The 17558-nt window shown below is 38.8% G+C and overlaps 1 protein-coding gene across 2 annotated transcripts in view; it reads right to left on the bottom strand.

The window, feature by feature from the left end:
- Positions 1-4185: 4185 nt before the first annotated feature.
- STK32B (serine/threonine kinase 32B) overlaps positions 4186-17558 on the bottom strand; it is a 173548-nt gene continuing 160175 nt past the window's right edge. For both annotated transcript variants that reach the window (XM_050338591.1, XM_050338592.1), the window contains exon 12: positions 4186-6097. In XM_050338591.1, coding sequence (XP_050194548.1) covers positions 5959-6097 — 139 coding nt within the window. In that variant the 3' untranslated portion in view covers positions 4186-5958. The remainder of the gene's footprint in view (positions 6098-17558) is intronic.

A 17558-nucleotide genomic window follows, 5' to 3' on the forward strand; every position in this document is an offset into this window, starting at 1 on the left:
TCACTGTTGCCTGCTGCCCTGAAAACTTTTTCCAATTTATCCCTGGCTTCAAGGTGTATCTTACAAAGCTAGTTCAAACTGTAAATTCTTTGCAGTATTGCCTGACTTACCTTAATGTGTGCATATAGTATTTATTATGACTCAATTCTTGGAGCATTCTCTCATTACTAATTAACCACAACAAAATTGCCTCAATGCCTTTGCACATAGACTGACGAATATTATACTCACTACAAAATTGTATAGAAAAGTACTAACTAAATTGTATAGTACTCTTCCAAGAGGGACTTTTCAAGTACAAAATAATCACTGTGGGAACATTTTAGGGCTGTAATATAGTACACATCAAAACAGTGGAAGGTAAGGTGCAAAAAGTTGTCTAGAGCACTAGTTCCAACATATTGGACCCATGAAAGTGTCTATGGAAAAATTTATACCATTTAAAGGGGACTGATTTTACATAACTCTGTATTCATGGACATACATTTTAAAAGGACTTGTATTTTAGGATTGTTCTCAGTTGTCTGTCTCTTAATGGATATTAAAAGCTACAGAAGTTTTTATATGCTTACTTTGTTGTTTATAATGGACTTAAAGTTACCCCCAAAATACCGAACAGCAAAGCTTTCTGCCCTGTATTATAATTTTGAGTCTCTGGGAGGACTCATGAGGATAGCTGGGCAGTTTTGTAAAAAAATGGTTTAATTGATTAGATGCCTTCCTCCTTTCCAATTAAAAAGGACAAAAAGAGGGATTTTGTGACTCTCAGCCAATTTCATTGATGTACAGAGCATAGCTAATATCAGTCATTATTGAGGTCCTGATTGAACGGTGTGTTTTCTCACAAACACGATTATAGCAACCTCATTTGCATTGCTAAATGAATGCTAAAAATACCAAAACATTTTCCCCTGCTGGCCAGAGCATAGCTCATCCAATCATTAAAATACAGATAAACAGATGTAACTACTCTGATGGAAGCTAAGATGATTAAGCACAATATGCATAAGGAATTAGTAGTTTAGCTACTAGCATGCTCTCCAGAAGAAGAACCACAAAGCTCCTGTTAAAAAATCACACCAATCTATCGTGGAAGTTTTTGTGTGGCAGCAGAAGGATCTCTAAAATCTTTACATTATAACTCATTCAAAATTTACCACACATGCTAAGGGACTGAACTGTAACTGATATGTAGGAAAAAATAATTCCTGCTTTTCCTAGCAGCACTGATGACTTTGGCTGCAGCAGGTGCTATAAATTGTTGTCCCTTTTGCTGCACTAAAAGGCAGAGCCTGAGCAGCCCAACATGGCTGACAGGTGGGGTCTTGCCTTCCCTTGCTTCTTAATTAGAGTCTGCATAGAGGAACTTACTCTGCCATGAATGAAATCTGGGTCAAATAGAGAAATAATGGAGATTATTTGCAGGATTTGTGCTTTGTTCCAGGTCTCTTTTTGGGGCATGAACTAGAGCAGTGAGGCTTCCAGATGATATCTGTAGGTTTTTTAATTAATACATTTTGAATATCTCCTTGCTTTCCAGCTCCCACCAAAACTGTAAGCCTGTCCAAAACCTCTAAGCTTTCTCTGTGTTGGCAGCCACTTTTTCCATAGCAGAAGTGTTAGCATACCTAGCCACCTGGAAAACAGAAAAATGCTTTGTGTCTGATTCAGGCAACCGCAGCTTCTCAGTACATCCCATTATACCAATATATAGGTTCAGTTTAAACTGTCAGAAATAAATTTGAAGTAGTGATCATATGTTTCTGCAAGCAGAAAACATCTAAATGAATGGACTGGATGGGTTGGTGCCTCTATCATATACTTTGCTGTCATTCTGAATAGTGTGCCAAGATCTATAACCAAACCTCCAATACCCCCAAAATCTACAGGAAAATCTTCTGGAAATATTACATTAATTATTTTTTTCAAGACTACAGATGAAAGTAGCCATGTGTACTTTATGACAGTTGGTAATTAAACATTTACAGTACTGTGCCAATATTTAATACACAATGTAGAAGGAGCAAACTGAACAGAAGGTAAATCTGGCAAAGTTTAATGCCGAGTGACGCTGTGGGAACACGCATGTGTGATCAGGACTGCAGCAACACAGAGGAAGAGGCACTGCAATAAACTGTGGTAGAAGCAAACTACTTTTCCAGCTGTGTTAGAGTTCTTTCCCTCCTCCTTGGAACAGAAATGAGGAAAATATTTTTATCCTTGAAATGACTTGGAGAAACTAGATGAGACTTTGGGAGTTAAGATCACTGGCTGCTTTTGCAAGACAACAAAGCTGTATGGAATAAATGAGTCCCAAGGAGTTTCTTTTGTTTTTATGACTGCCCCTCTTTGTTTTTCTCTTCCGTATCACTGAGTATTTTGTAAAAGCCTTCTATGTCTTATTTAGGTTTCCTTCCCTGTTTTCATTTCTGCAAGAGTACATTTGCTTAATTTCTCATTTATCTAACACCACTTTTGCATGTAGGGATGAAAAATTTTAAATCTCTCTTACTCCTATTGAAATGATCAGAAATGTTCCCATTTTTTCATAAGGGTTTGACAGTATGTCCACAAGTTGCCTGTGCCATCACAAACATGATTCGTCTGACTAAATGTCAGTGCACAATGTGCATGGCCACATCTGAGCTGTACACATGATGATGTGCTCCATGGAGGGAGAGCTACAGGGAGAACCATCTGCTAAAAGAGACAATCCAGACAGGGCAAGTGCACTACATCTTAAAAGCATTTTCTCCCCCTTTTTATGTTTATTTTTGAGCCTGGATCTGGCTAACTAATTTTTCTTATGTCTAAAGTTAAGGGAGACAAGTCCCAACCAAGCATTTCTCAGGTGTGTTCCCAGGCTGTGTGACTTTTCTTGTAAGCATGTGTTCTGTCCTCACAAATCATATACTATTCAGAATGACCTCTCTTTGTCCTCTTTTGAACCATGATCAGGGCTTCCCATGACGTGCCAGATCCTTACAGCTATGTTGGTCAAGAAGAAATAAGAGTGTAGGTGTCCCAGAGAGGTGGTGGATCCGTGGAAATATTCAAAGCCGTATTGGATGGGGCTCTGAGCAACCTGATCTAATTGAAAATGTCCCTGCTCATTGCCATGGATTTGGACTGGATTATCTTTAAAGATCCCTTCCAACCCAAACCATTCCATGATTCTTTGATTCAATATTACTTGTCCATGGTACAGCTGAGGGTACTCACTCATCTGTCTAATAAGTTGACACAGATAATTATATGCAGCAAAAGGTATGGCAGTCAGTAGAAGTGCCATGGACTCTGGATAAAGCTGATTGGTGCCATGATTTCACTTTTTTTACAATCAGTAGAGTTGTTTGAGAAATGATCGTATGACAACAAGCATGAAATTAAAGTGTCTGAGTGAGCTTGCATTTGTGCACAATACTCTGTGCAAATATATTTAAGTAGATGCAATCTATTGAATAACCAGATTGCTCTCAAAAACAGCTTAGTAAAACATTGGCAAAGACAGCCAGCAACAGCCAGATCAGACTGCAAATATTTGGTAGAATCCTGCTGCTAATTAAATTCTATCTGCAGGAAACTCCTCCAATTTTTAATGCAGTCACTAATGAACTTCTTACACTCTGAAGGCTGTGGATCTTTCATTCTATAAACTTTTCATTCCATAAACCCAGGCTTCCTGAGGTCTGTGTGTTCGTTAGCTGGCAGTGCAGCAGGACAGAAGTGGCTCTGCAGAGCAGAGCGGCCGGCAATGTCGACCTGACATCCACATGAGCCACATTTGGGGAAGTTCTATTTCAAATCTTTTCTCACCTGTTCCTGTGGTCAGTAAGCCCGAGGCTGGGCAGATGGCATTAGTGCTCCCTTGGAACACACCTTTTAGTTTTGTATCATCCAAAAAGCATCTGGTTCGGGTGCTCCAATACATACCAAAATGCAGTAATGCTTTAATGTTGAGACAGTAAATTCAAAAATGCCTGCCCAGCCTAAATTAAGGTGCTAGCATAGTGACATCCTATGTGGTTGATGTTGTACAAAATCACCCACAAAAACTCTTCTTGCTCAAAGTAACTGTAATCATGGAAAGTCAAGCAAATATGCAATTGCTTTTTTTCCCCCCTTGTTTTTCCAACTGGAAAACTTTACATGGAAAATGTCAATAGATTAGTGGTCCTACTTACAAACATTCCATGGCTCTAGTCTATATTACCTGATACATCATGGATCCTGCAAACATTTACTTATGAGTAGTCACATTAATTTCTACAGGATTACTCAAGTACATAAACATTTTCTTTCCAGGATCAAGATCCAGTTCAAGGTCCAAGATCATAATGCATTTTGATTGGAACAGGACAATAGGCGTTTTCAGAAATTATGTGAAATATTATCCACTTCGGTCCTTCCCAAAGGAAACCAATGTCAAGGGAAAAAAAAAATTCATTATAAGAAAAGATGGACATGAAACAGTTTATTCTAGGCAATGAAATCTGTCCTCTTATGACCAGAGAAATTCTGCTCCTTTGCTTGATCTTATGATTAATTCAGTCTATGCTCAAATTAAACAAGTAGAACAACACCATGCTTATGACAGATGCAAAATCTTTATCTCAGTACCTTTGTAAACTGCTTGTTGTTAATAGGAACACTATATCATTTCATGGAGCGATAAAAATCTGTATTTGTGAAAAAATTGTGACTAGAATTACATATAACGTGCAAAACAAAATTTTAAAATACATTCACTTACAAAGAACTTTGTTTTGTCAAATATAGAATGGAAACAATACGGTAAAAATAGATTATTACAAATAAAATGTTTTTCACTTCCAAAAGCTTAACTTATTTTTTTAAAAGGTTGAAATGAAATTTGCTTACAGATGGTAACTCTTCAAAATAAAAGCACAATAGGACAGAACTAGCATTCATCTATTATCAAAATGTGGATGTACAATTTGTAGAATACCACAAATGTTTGGAATTGTGGGTGCTGATTTAAAAAAAAAAAAAAAAAGGAAGGAAGAGATTTCATGTCAGCAAGATTTTGACTAAAGTATGTTTCTTTCTATTCAAGATGGTTCTCATCAAGAATAGACCTGAAAACAGAGACACATGTAAGTTTTTCACATTTTATAACACCTAACTATGGATCTGAGCAAATTCCTAATGTTTTTAGCTTTCCTTACTATGCTGCTTTTCAACTCTGGCTCATTTAGGCTGTTGTTACAAATAGAAAGGTCTTTCTTTGCCATACATAACCAATGTGTCTGATCCTGCATCCACTAAAGTCACTATCAAAACTTAAACTTGGCCAGTTTTTGACATCTTTTACTACAAAGCAGAACACATGATGTTAAAGAACAGTGTGAATACACTTAGGCTGCAACTTTTTCAATGAGTTTCAGGAATTTGAATGAAATAAACCAGTGTTTGGCCTATTTGACACTACATTCATGTATTTACATCATGTACATCTGTTATAAACTCAACAGCAGGTGCTCAGAAACAGCTGTGTCCAGCAGTTTCACAAAATTCCAAGCTGGATCATTTTAATTAATGGAGAGAGAGGGGGTAATGTAAAGCCTTCAAGATACATCTGGCCCCAATATAAGGTTGTGTCTTGCAAGTAGCCAGGAATGTGGCAATCTTTGAGAGGCTGCCCAATGAATTGTTTCAAGTTTTCTTCCAGGATTTTGAAAACGAAAGTCACGCTTACTTAAAAAAATTGTATTTTGTTGCTGATGGTCATTTTTCCAGTGGCAGAGTCAAAAGAAGAGCAGAGTTGTATGTGGAAAATCTCAGCCACTGTGCTCTGTGGGTTTGTCCTTGGCTGGGGATCCTGCTTGTGGAGAGGTCAGACACCCCAGGATCCATGCAGTGAAGAAGGAATGCACAGAGAGGACCTTCCCTCACCCTGCCCGTGTGGAAGTGTGTGCTCCATAGGGTTGTAGCTCACTAGCTGCTGCAGCCTCTTGTGCAGCCGTGTCCCAGCAAATTGTTGTTTCGTCCATCTTGGAGTTTCTCGTGGCTCTGAAGGGATGCTCTGCTGTCAATGCTGGAAGTCTGTCCACCTTGGTCCTGCTGTCTTCTTAATCTGCCAGAGGTTAAAAACATTGATATAGCTGTTATGTGCAGGTAACTGTGTGGAATGACAGCTGTTCCCTGCCCGGTGGATAGCCACGTACACCTGGGTATAAAACAGATTCCTGCACCATTTGATCTCTATTAACTGCTTGAGCTTTATAGCTACCATTTCTTCTAAACACTGAGGATTGCTTCCTCCTAAATATGTGCAGTTAGGTCTTGGTCAAATCCTGCTCCCATTAAAGCCTGTCATAAGCAGCCAGCAGAGCGGAGAGTTTTCTCTGGCTTTAGCCCCTCTGCTCAGACTGTAACTTGGCAAAACCTTCACATAGCTCAAGACTGATGAAGGATTTTGACTGGGTGCACAACAGCAGTAAGTAGCTGCTCTCCTCTGCTGTATTACAGTGTTATCAGTAACCTTCATCAGTAAAAGAGAAAAAAATCATGAGATGAAAGTATATTCAGGATTCCTCTTGTTACTACTTTGTTATTATATGTTATCATATGTTATTGTATGTTATCAAAGCTTTATAAGTGGTTTCAAGGAACGACAGCAACAAAATCCAGTGTTTGAAGACTGCAAAGTTTTCTACATAACAGCAACAGCTTTAGCAGCACCTGCAGTCCCACCAATCGTGTTATCATAGAGCTTCTCAGCGCTTCTGTTCTACAGTGTTGGCAACCTCTGTGATTTCACTGTGATTCATGTGATATTCAGTGTTTTCCTCCAAACACAGACACAGTGTAAGTACTTTCAAGAAGGATGTAAAGATTCATGAGGAAGCTATGAAGTAGGGACCAATTTTTTTTGAAAACATGCACAGCTGCTGTTTTGAAGACATTTTTCTCTGATTCCTTCTTTTCTCAAAATGGGAAACAGCTGTTGGTGTATTCCTGAAAAAGGCACCAAGACTTAACACCAAAGACACTATGGAGGAAGCTCTTTGTTAAAGAGATTACAAATGGTATATATGACATACTCCAAACCCCCTAACTTTGCAAGTAATATTGAATACATAAAAATTACTCATTAATGGAAAAGTATGCAAAAATTAAATTTCAAGGGTAAGTTTCAAAGGCTAAAATACTCCCAGGTGGCATAAAGACTATAGAGACAGTATAGTGAAGATTCAAAGACAATGTGAAGGGACATGAAAATTCTCTAATAGTAAAACAGAGAAATAAAGGAGGCTATTTAAAAATAATGAAAACACTGTCCAAAAACTTAAAAGCACAGACACAGGAGATGAAAAGCTGTCAGACAGACTGGAAAAATAACAGACTAGAGGAACAAATTTCTAGAAACATTTATCCTCATGGTGACTTTTTTCAAGTGCACCAGAAATACGATGGCTACCATTGATGGCTACCACAGATTAATGTATGACTGAGTTAATAGAGGATAGCACAAAAAATATGAGTCTCTAGCTGAAAAGCCAATGAATTATTTCCATCAATGCTCATGCAAATGAGCTTAGGATAGTTCTTTTCCGTATGAGAAATTTGCCCGTCATCTCCAGTTAAACCATCAGTCAAACAGCTTTAGAACCAGTTGTTTAAATTAATGTTGACAAAGCATCAGTACAGTGGATTCTCACACAAGGACTTTAAGAAAATTGAAATATATATAATTTCTGCACAACTGAATGGAGAATATAACTTACTCTTGAAATTGTCTTGGCACTATGGAAGACAGTAAATATGATGACTTTGTTTTTCTGTTGGTTTGGGGGGCTGTTTGTTTGTTGGTCGGGTTTTGTTTGGTTTTTTTGATTTTTAGTTGTTGTTGTTGTTGTTGCTGTTTTTTAACAAGGTCTTCACAAAAGATCCAGGGGACTACCAGGAGACTAATTGAGCTAGACTTGAGACTTGAAAGACCTTAGGGTCTGAGCTACTGGTACAAGACTGATGTATTTGTAGGCATTGACTACAGTGCTTGGAAACTCATATTGCAAACTGTGGGTTGCAAACTTTGCAAACTGCTAAATAGTGAAGTGAGAAAAATGTTTACTCTATGGAGACCTGAGGAATCAGTTCATTGGTATAAGATATGCAAGAGTTTTGTCCCTGAAACTGTGTATTTACTTTTTTCACAAAAAGCTGAAAAAGAAGGCGTTTACTGTACTGCTTAATTTAAAAGGGAAATAGAAATTCTCTCAGTAACAATATGAAGCAAGAAAACACCACTTTTCTTTTTTTTTTTGAGAACCACTCAAACTGGCACAAAGGCAGCATGCATGTAAGGAGCCTGACAGAGTTCAAAGAACTGTTTGGATGATATTTGCGGGCACGTGGTGTGACTTGGGGATGGTCCTGTGAAGGTCTAGGGGTTAGACTCGATGGTCCTTGTGAGTCCCTTCCAACTCAGCATATTCTGTGATTCTGTGAAATAAAGCCCATGCTGACTTCAAAAGATACCACTGACCAGCCTCAAATCTTTCACTCTCTACAGAGGTTGTTAATATTGTTGATTTATTTCATTATTTTCTTTTATCCTGGTCCTACTCCCCAGGTCTACTATTGAAGCATAAATAGATTATGGGGATTTGGAAGTGCCAAAGAAATACATTGCTTTAGCAGTGCTTCACTGTATTCCCTTTTCAGACATTTTCGTCTAGATTGACTACCTGTATTTACAAACTATCAAAGTAAGCAATAGGTTATTACCCTGCTGATGTAGGAAAAAAACCCTGTTAATTAACTATTTAATAATTCATCAATCACTTTATTCAGTGCTTAAAATTACACTGAAGATTTCACTCTAGGGGGTTACTTATTATGGGCATATGAACACCTACTTACCAGTGTGCCCTTGGGGCTGGGGAACTGGACTAAGAATGAGGAGATGCTGATTCTGTTTCCACCTCTGTCACCCTTTGGACAAATTACAGCACTTTTCTGTACCTCAACTTCCCTCTTGTTAAGTAGGGAAAAATATAGGTGGGGAAAGCTGAGTGGGAATTATATTTGTCCAGAAATCTCACATTTGAAGCTCTAGTCATAAATCTCAACCGGATATGTTGTGGCTAAGAAAGAGAAATAAAAAGAACACTGAAGCTGTGTCTGGACTGATGAAACCTTGTATTCTTATCAAACCCATGCCTGCAGGAGGTTTTTCTGGATAAACTGATGACAGATTAGCTTGTACTTGCAGCTCTCGATTAGGCCAGGTGTGCAATGAGCAGGAACACACCAAGCACTGTGGGGCTTTGCTTGTAGTTGTACATCAGATGTTGAGGCAGCTGCTGCCAAGAATGATGGAAGCTGAGAGCTTTGTGCCTCTAAGTACTGCTCTGTGTCTCTCAGACCTGAATGAAACAGGGAATTACAGTCGGGTGTCTGTGATGATTAAGAAAAGAAGGGGACACATATAATCAAGCAAAATATAATTATACTGCCTGTGTAATTATGCATATATACATTATAGAACATATAAAAATTCAGAAGTAAAGAGAGCAGACTGGCTAAGAGCTAGCATGGAAAATCAAACACTGAACTGAAAAGACTGCTACAACTATGTCAGACCAGAATGAAAATCATAAACATCTAATGAAACCCACTAGCAAGTTTGGAACCACCAGGGAATTGTGTACAGCTCGGCTTTGTTCACTAGATGAAGAAGAATACTCAAGTTTGTCTTTAGGCTGCTTAGTAGGATAAGTTCAATGACAAAGGATGAAAAGTTGCAGATTCAACATAACTGTCAAAATTTCAGGTTTGCTGTCTTTCTCCCAAACAACTGCAGTTTCAGGGGGAAAAAAAAAAAGGCAATTGGTCTGTATCTCTTTAGCTCCAAACTGTAGATAGGCTCAGGTCAAGACCCAGAAAAATCTCAGCACAGCTGCTGTGTGTGCACAAGCAGTCTCTTCAGTTAAAATATTGGACTGTTACAGAACTGAAATTTCTCTCTTTTGGTGCATTCTTGATTCCTTGGTGTCAGATCTAGAGCAGTTTTCTATCAGATGCTCTCAGCTTTTAAAAAATGCGAGTACCTTGACATGTTTCCTGTAATCATGGCAAAATAAATGCAGTCTGGGCCATTCTCTTCAAAAATGGCACTGGTGCAATAAATCATTTGTAAGAAGCTACTTCCCAGTGAATGACTTATCTTGCCTTTAAGGTGGTGCAGCTACAGGCTGTGATAACTTGATAAAGGCCCAGGGAGAATAAATGGTTTGACAGGGACTTTGTTGTGGATTTGAACCAGATACCTTTTCCTGTCCTGAATGTTATTGGCTGAGAATAAATAATAAATGTGGATAAAAAAAGTGAACGACTGGTTCTAGTGGTTAGTCATATGGAACAAAAAAAACCTGCAGAGAAAAGAGGATGAAAATGAGTTTGAACATTGTCTATTACATTTATTCCATTCATATTATTCTGCAAATACATAAGTAGTCTCAGAATAGTCTCCCCACTTACGCTGGGAACTAAAAGTGGTTCTGCTGAACCAACAAAGAGAGAAGCTGAGTTTTTCTTCCCTTCACCATTGATCCATGCAATATTAATAGTGTGTGACACTGAGTGTTGAACAGACACCTCTGCAGCAGTGAGGAAGAAAGAGGCTGTACCAGCCACTACAAGAATGCATCAAGAACAGTAACTGAACCTCCAGTCAAGCCTTGGGCTTTGTCAGTATTTCTGGCAAAGAGAAAAAACCTGTGTGAGCTGATCTTGAATCTGATATTGGTCAGTAGAAGGGAATTCAGTGAAGAGGGAAAAATTCTTGGTCCAAAACCCGTATAGCACTACAGAGCAATGACATCAGGCTTTACAAAACAGTTGCTGTGTTTCAGAGCCGTATGGAGGTTGTCACACTGCCTGTTACTCTTGTCTGTTTGCTCAGTACATGATAACACCTTTGTGCAGTAGATGTGCTCGTCGGTGGGTCTTGCCAGACTGTCAGTGGGAAACTGAAGCCTCAGAAATGCAAGTTGTTCCAAAATGCTCTCAGCAGCCACTGAGAGGACAGAGTTTCTACTGACAAAAGAGACCTCAAGCCAGGCAGACCTGGCCCTCCTCTGAGACTCCCACACTTACCACATCATACAGGAAAATATTCTTATTATGGAAAATGTGCAAGTAAGTTTACCAGTGTTGTAAATCAAGTACCCTGGGCATGGAGGAAAGAGAATGGTCTGAGTGGGCAGTGGATTTGCTTTGCCATTTCTAGATTTAGAATTTTACTTTGGTCTCTTGATATTTCATACACTTTACTGGAAAAAAACAGAGGCTTTTGCTTTTGGTTTGGGGAAAAGGAGAACATAATAAGATGAACACTAGAAATTGTAGTTTTATTGTAGGAAAAAACCCGATTAATTGAAACTTTTACATCCCTCAGGATGTAAAGCCCTCAGGAACAGATAAATCTGTGGAATATTTATCCCAGTTATTCTTCACAAGGGAGGGGGTCTGAGGTCGGAACAGATGAGGCATGTCTATGCTGCTTTTTGAAATTCATGAATCCTGGGGGAAAGTTTGCTAAATAGTTAGAAACCCCCCCTCAGTTCTGTGATTTAGCAGCTACCCAGAAATAATGCTGATGGCTTGTGCAGATGGCCATGCTAGAAAGCTTGTTCTGAACATGCCTAAATCAGAGGAGAAAAAAATGACTGATCTGTCATGGGGAATGACTGGAAGGAAGGAATTATTTCATCTACATCTCTCTGATCACGTCACTGTGTTTTGTCTGCTGGAGCACAGACACAGAAATTCCAAGGGGGATTTCAGAAAAACATTAAATGTCCTAATGTCTAAATCTGGTATTTTTAGAGGATCAGTTAGTAAATACAGACTCTTTCAAAATGCAGCACTAAAATCTTTTCATTCCCAATAGAAAAGATCTAGCAATGAGATCTTGTGAAGTATTTAGTAGAAGCCAGAAAGTGACAGATATAGTCATTCTTTTGCTATATCTTGGTAATAGAAAAGAGAAATGTGAAAGTTATGCCATATAACTGAAATTGCTGGATATTTTGATGTTGCAGAGTGGTATAATGCTGTAGCAGTGGACTCCATAAAGTCAGAGGACCTTTACTGTAACAGTGTCTCATAGGAATCCTTGCAGAGCTGGGGACACTCAGCACATCTAACCAAGATGGTAACAAGTTGTAGATAGCCAAGGCTGGAGTGAGATATCTTGGCCCCGAGGGCAGGCAAGGTGTAAGTTTGGTACCCACTGCTATTGCCCACTATTTGTTTCTAATTTTAGTTTTTATTCAGTGTGGTAATGATGCATCAAAATTTGTATCCAAATATAAGCAGAAAATGCCTTGATGGATGAATCACACATGGTCAACAAGATTTCTTCCTCAAGGTGGTGAATCTTGAACTCTTCCCCCCCTGCCTGTCCCTGAACACAACTAATTTTTCTTGATGATAACTAAGCACTATTTTACCAAATGGTCCAGAATTTGCTTCCTAAAGAAGTGGAGATAGTTAGCATCTGGTTATAGCACTCATCAGAACTTGCTTCACTGCTTGGTTTCACACAAAATAAAGATGAAATGCTGAACCCAAAGAGTTTGGAAAATTTATGGCACTCTGGAGTTCTACAAAGTGTATCCCCACCCATCTCTTTTATTTCCAGTCAAAAAGAGTAAAAAGGAAGACTTATCGGGACTTTGGAGTCTAACCATGGCAATAAGATCTGCTTATTGTGGAACAAGTACAGACTTTATCCCTCTGTTCCTCACATTTTTAGTGGTTTTATGCAGAGAAACTTGTTCTAGAAAGAACAGAAATATTTAGACTGTGAAGACTCAAAAGACTCACACTGAGTATGATAAAAAGCACAACCAGAAAGCTGCTGGGTAGCTTGAACTTTGTGTGTTGGTATAACCACCATGAATCATGATATGTTTTGGTTTACATCTCTGTCCAAAGTAATAAGTGTTCAGTGGTAAGTAGGTGGTAGGCAGGTGAAAACTAACAATGTTGGTCATATCAGCTCATTTTCTGCATGAGCTTACCCAGCAGCCCCAAAAGGACTCTCTTCCCTTGGCTTGACACTGAGTAAAAATGTTCACAGCACCCACTATCTGTCATGCTTCAGCCAGGAAGAGTCACATCTCCAAGGTCATGCAAAACCTTATAATTTATAAAATCCCTTATTTAAGCTTTGTAGCAGCTCATGCACATACATAAAATGCACATACTACAAAAACAGGGCAAGTTTTTGGCAGTGTAATGTAGGTCCTGGAGTGTGCACATGTCCTTTCAAAGATAATGGGCAATATTCATGTGCACCTCATACTCCACTTTGAAAACTTCACCCATTATTTGTCCTCCATCATTTTAACATCAATTGCAGGCAGTGATTGTACAAATACTAACAACAGAGCGTGATTTCTGGGACAATAAGCAGCTTGGCTTGTCATCTGTTTTTCCCTGTTGGGAATAAGAATGGACTTTGATACACGGACACTTAATAATTTCCTGCCTGCATTTTTTAAGGCTTCTCTTATAAATTGGTCCTTGCTGTGTTCTATTTTTGTAAAAATTGAAGATGCTGGCAGGATTTTACAATTGTGAGTGTCACTCTTTCTCTTAAATCTCCATTATTCTGCTTACTAGTTCTCATCTGCCAGGTTTTCATTCAACTACATTTTTTAGTGAAAAGGTAAAATAAAGAAGGAAGAAGTGAGCAAAGGATCGTGATGAAGTTACTTTTTAACTGAATAAACATATTTGGGAAGAGTGTTTTCACTTTTCAAAATAAAATAACCAGAATATATATCAGAAATGAGTGAAAATTCCTGTATTTGCTTTCTTTTTTAAAAAGTTAGCAAAAATAAGCCTGTGAGTTGAACAGAAATTCAGACAATTTGCTTATTTTACACCTCCATCCATAAAGAAGAAAAAACTAACATTTGGTCAGTTCAAATCTTAAGGAACAGAGTCAAGACTCTGCCCAAATTCTATGAAATTCTCCAATTTGAAAAGAACTGCTCTGATTTCATAGCACATAGCAGAACTAATTGATAATCCTACATAAGATTAAATTCTCTTGTAACCTGAATGTCTGACAAATCATTAATCCACTTCCCATTCCCCAGTGGTACCCAGGAGGGCTCTCATGACAAGCAGCAAATAGGGTGCTGCATGGGAATGTATTTTCTGTATTTTAGGCTTTGGTTACATTTGCTCCCATAGGTAGGGATGGATGCCTGGAAGTTGAGTGGCACAGATTGCCTCTCACCCTTATGCCTAAACTCTCTAATCTTCAAACCAAAGTTGTCGTATTCCAGCTACCTATCAGGCAGCCCTTGGTCTATTCTAACCTCTGAAACATGAAGGGAATTGCTTCAGAGAGTGGTTTTGGCCTGGGAAAAATTATGCCAGGGACCATGCTAACCATGGAGCTGTATGGAAGACTGCTTGTATTCTGCCTTTAAAAACAGAAAAAAAAAATACAGGATGAGAAAAAAAATTAGAAATGAAGGAAATAATTAAACGCCTTTAAAATAAGGAACTGTGGAGATTTAATTAATTAAACAAAGTAATTATATAGCTAATTAAAACTATCTCAAAAGACAGCAGTATATAGCTAATGCTCTTTTTTTTTATTATTAAAAATTCCTCTTTACACCTAGCAGAGGAGCAGTAAGCATGACAGAGTTAATAGTGGGCTTTTCTTTTCTTTAGCCTCTGAGTGATATCAGAACACTTTTCAGGGAAACAGAAATCACTGAAAAGTGTATGAATTTTCTAAGCATTTCTGAGTAAACAAAGAAGGCACAATCTTGCTCCGTGCCAAAGGAAGCTTGAGGCAGACCAGGTTAGATTTAAGGGGCGGCTGAAGCAGAGACAACACTCACCGCTCAGCAACAAGGGAGCTGAGTCACACAACTTCAAAGTGAAAATTAAAGGCTGTAAACTCAGATAATTTCCCCTTGCTCTAGAGTCTGTGTAGAGAACCAATATGTGCAGAGCAGCTTTAAATGAAACAAAATGCTCCCCTGTTGTGTTACAGCAGGTATGTGTTTTGGGACACCTGGGTTCTAGTACTAACTCCATCTACTCACTACCAAGAGTGGATGTCTCGAGTCTTTAGCACTTCCTTGACAATGTTTACACCTATAACTTGTTTGTTCTTGCCCTCCTGCCCCCATGGCTAGGTACATACAGTCAAATGCAGCTGCCTCACAAGTGATGGTTGGTGCCACATGAGATGCCCTGGATCACCTGGCACAGGGAGAGTGGGCAGGACACAGAGCACCTGTGCCTGTTGAACTGGCATTTAGAAATTAACTGAGCCTACAGTTGTGGGATGCATTTTATGCCAGATAACTGTAGACAATGGAAAGATTTGTTCAGGCTCTCTCTACAGAGTAAACAGAGTTGATAACAGAGATTAATTCCAGTCTAAGTTATCTAATATATCTGTCACAGATCAACCTTGGGAGATACAAGTCTCTCCTCACTGAGCACTAAAGGAGCTTAAACTAAATAAATTATTTTTAAATAGGTTAGTTTAAAGGGTTGCAGGGTTGTTGCATCTCCAGATCTCTAGAAAAAGAGAGATACCTTTCCTTTCTGAAACACAGATTCAAGGCCCTTCCTTGTCTAGCAGCTGTACAAGCTCACCACTCACTGCACTGCTTAGCAGAACCAATTTGCTTCTGGATTAGAGCTAATTTGCACCCACACTGTTGAGGCATGCAGAAATTGAATGGTCCCATCAGTCTGTAACACAGCACATGCTGACAACCACTGCCAAGAGCTGGGTAATGAAATCACCAACGAGAACAGGGGTGCAATTGCCTGTTCATCCATGCAGATGTGCCTGTAGCGTATTCAGGCTCTGGCTCTGCCAGCAATGGTTTTTCTGCATGACTTGGGCTATATCTTGAAAAATACTTTGTCATCTAATTCCCATTTATTTCAGATACCTTTGAAAAACCTTGTGTACAGCGTTGAGTGGTAGGAGTTGTTCTGCATCTAACCAATATTTAACTCAGTCTGTCTTTGACCCCAAACATGTTCGATCGGTACTGACTGCTCTGATAGAAACAGTCATAATCTCAGGTCTGTTTTCCTAATACACTGTGACGTATGTGTTTTGATAGCTCAGTATATTACCAAGTAATCATTCAAATAACTCTAGTTTAACTCCATTTAAATTTAAATGACTCTCAGATTAAAAGTTATGCTTTATTACAGCTGAATGTGAAAAGTAAAATTTTGGGGGAAGTATCCCCGTGTAGCACAGATGTCTTCTTGTACCACTGATACTCATGGCATTTACTCCCACCCTTTCCAGAAATCTTTGGGGAAATATGCTTAGAGTATGGGTAATTGATTCAGGTTTGATGGTTCCTGCTGAGTAATTACACTCAGTAAATGCCTGTGAATATAATTTTCTATCAACCAGCAATTTATAATCAAACTTAATGGGTTCAGGTGCACATACAGGGTGAGTGACATGTGAAATACTAGTATGTGGAAGTCAAGTGGCAAATTTTGTACTGGATGCTGTAGTATGTTGATCTGCAGCGTCTTGAGATCTCAGGTTTACCCTGGGATTTGATAAAGCAAAATAAGAGTGAAGACATGAAGTAAATAAATGAAGAACCAAATGATGTGCAGTCGTTTAAGAAAATGCAACTAAACCAACTGATTAAGACTAATATTAAAGCAATTTTTGGACTAGTAAAATACATATCTCTTAGAAGTGGGCTATTGTCTGTTCAAGACCAGGTGCATCCTAAGAAATATCAGTCTTGTTCAGCCAGATTTTAAAATGTGAACTAGTTTTTCTAGTTTAGATATGTTTGTAGATCCAAATGTAGAAGGAACAGGAATCCATTTGTGAATTTTTCCAATAATATTCTGGTTATTAGACCTCTTGGAACCGTAGAGAAAAGAAAATCTTTCTATTTAGTCAAAATCCAGTTACAAAACTACAGGCACCTGCCCCCAAATAAGGATATTTGTGGGAGTAAAAACTCATTCTCAGGACAGACATTAATTTCCTAGCCTGCCTTTGGTGTGTGTCCTGAAGGATGTAGGCTTGCCCTTTTGTTTAGCTATCAGCAGATGGATAGATTACAGGAGTTGCTTTGAAATACTTTGTTCCTTTTTTCTTCTGGTGAAAGTTTCAAGGTAAAGTGATCCTTTGAGTCAAGTCCAAATGAAATGTTCGGGGAGAAGGACGACTCTTCTGCATCTAGAGTTACATCTATGTTACTGGAACTATATTCTCAGCCACTGCCATCCCCACAGAGACTCTGGACCTCAGGGCAGGAAGATTTTACAAAGGAGCTGGAGTGAAGAGGCCTCTTCACAGACAGTAGCTCACAGCAACAGGCATAATTTTGCTAATGGACTGAGAATTTAAAGACAAATAATGTGATGACTGTGAAATGCCTGGAGCCTGAGCAATGATGGTGATGTGCTTGTCTGCAGCTCTGTGGCAGTGAACTGGTGTGACAGATTGCCACAGCAAAGCAAGATTGGGCAGAAGGGCA

The sequence above is a fragment of the Myiozetetes cayanensis genome, unplaced genomic scaffold (genome assembly GCF_022539395.1).
Source record: "Myiozetetes cayanensis isolate MyiCay16 unplaced genomic scaffold, myiCay2020 scf7, whole genome shotgun sequence".
NCBI classification, from domain to species: Eukaryota; Metazoa; Chordata; class Aves; order Passeriformes; family Tyrannidae; genus Myiozetetes; species Myiozetetes cayanensis.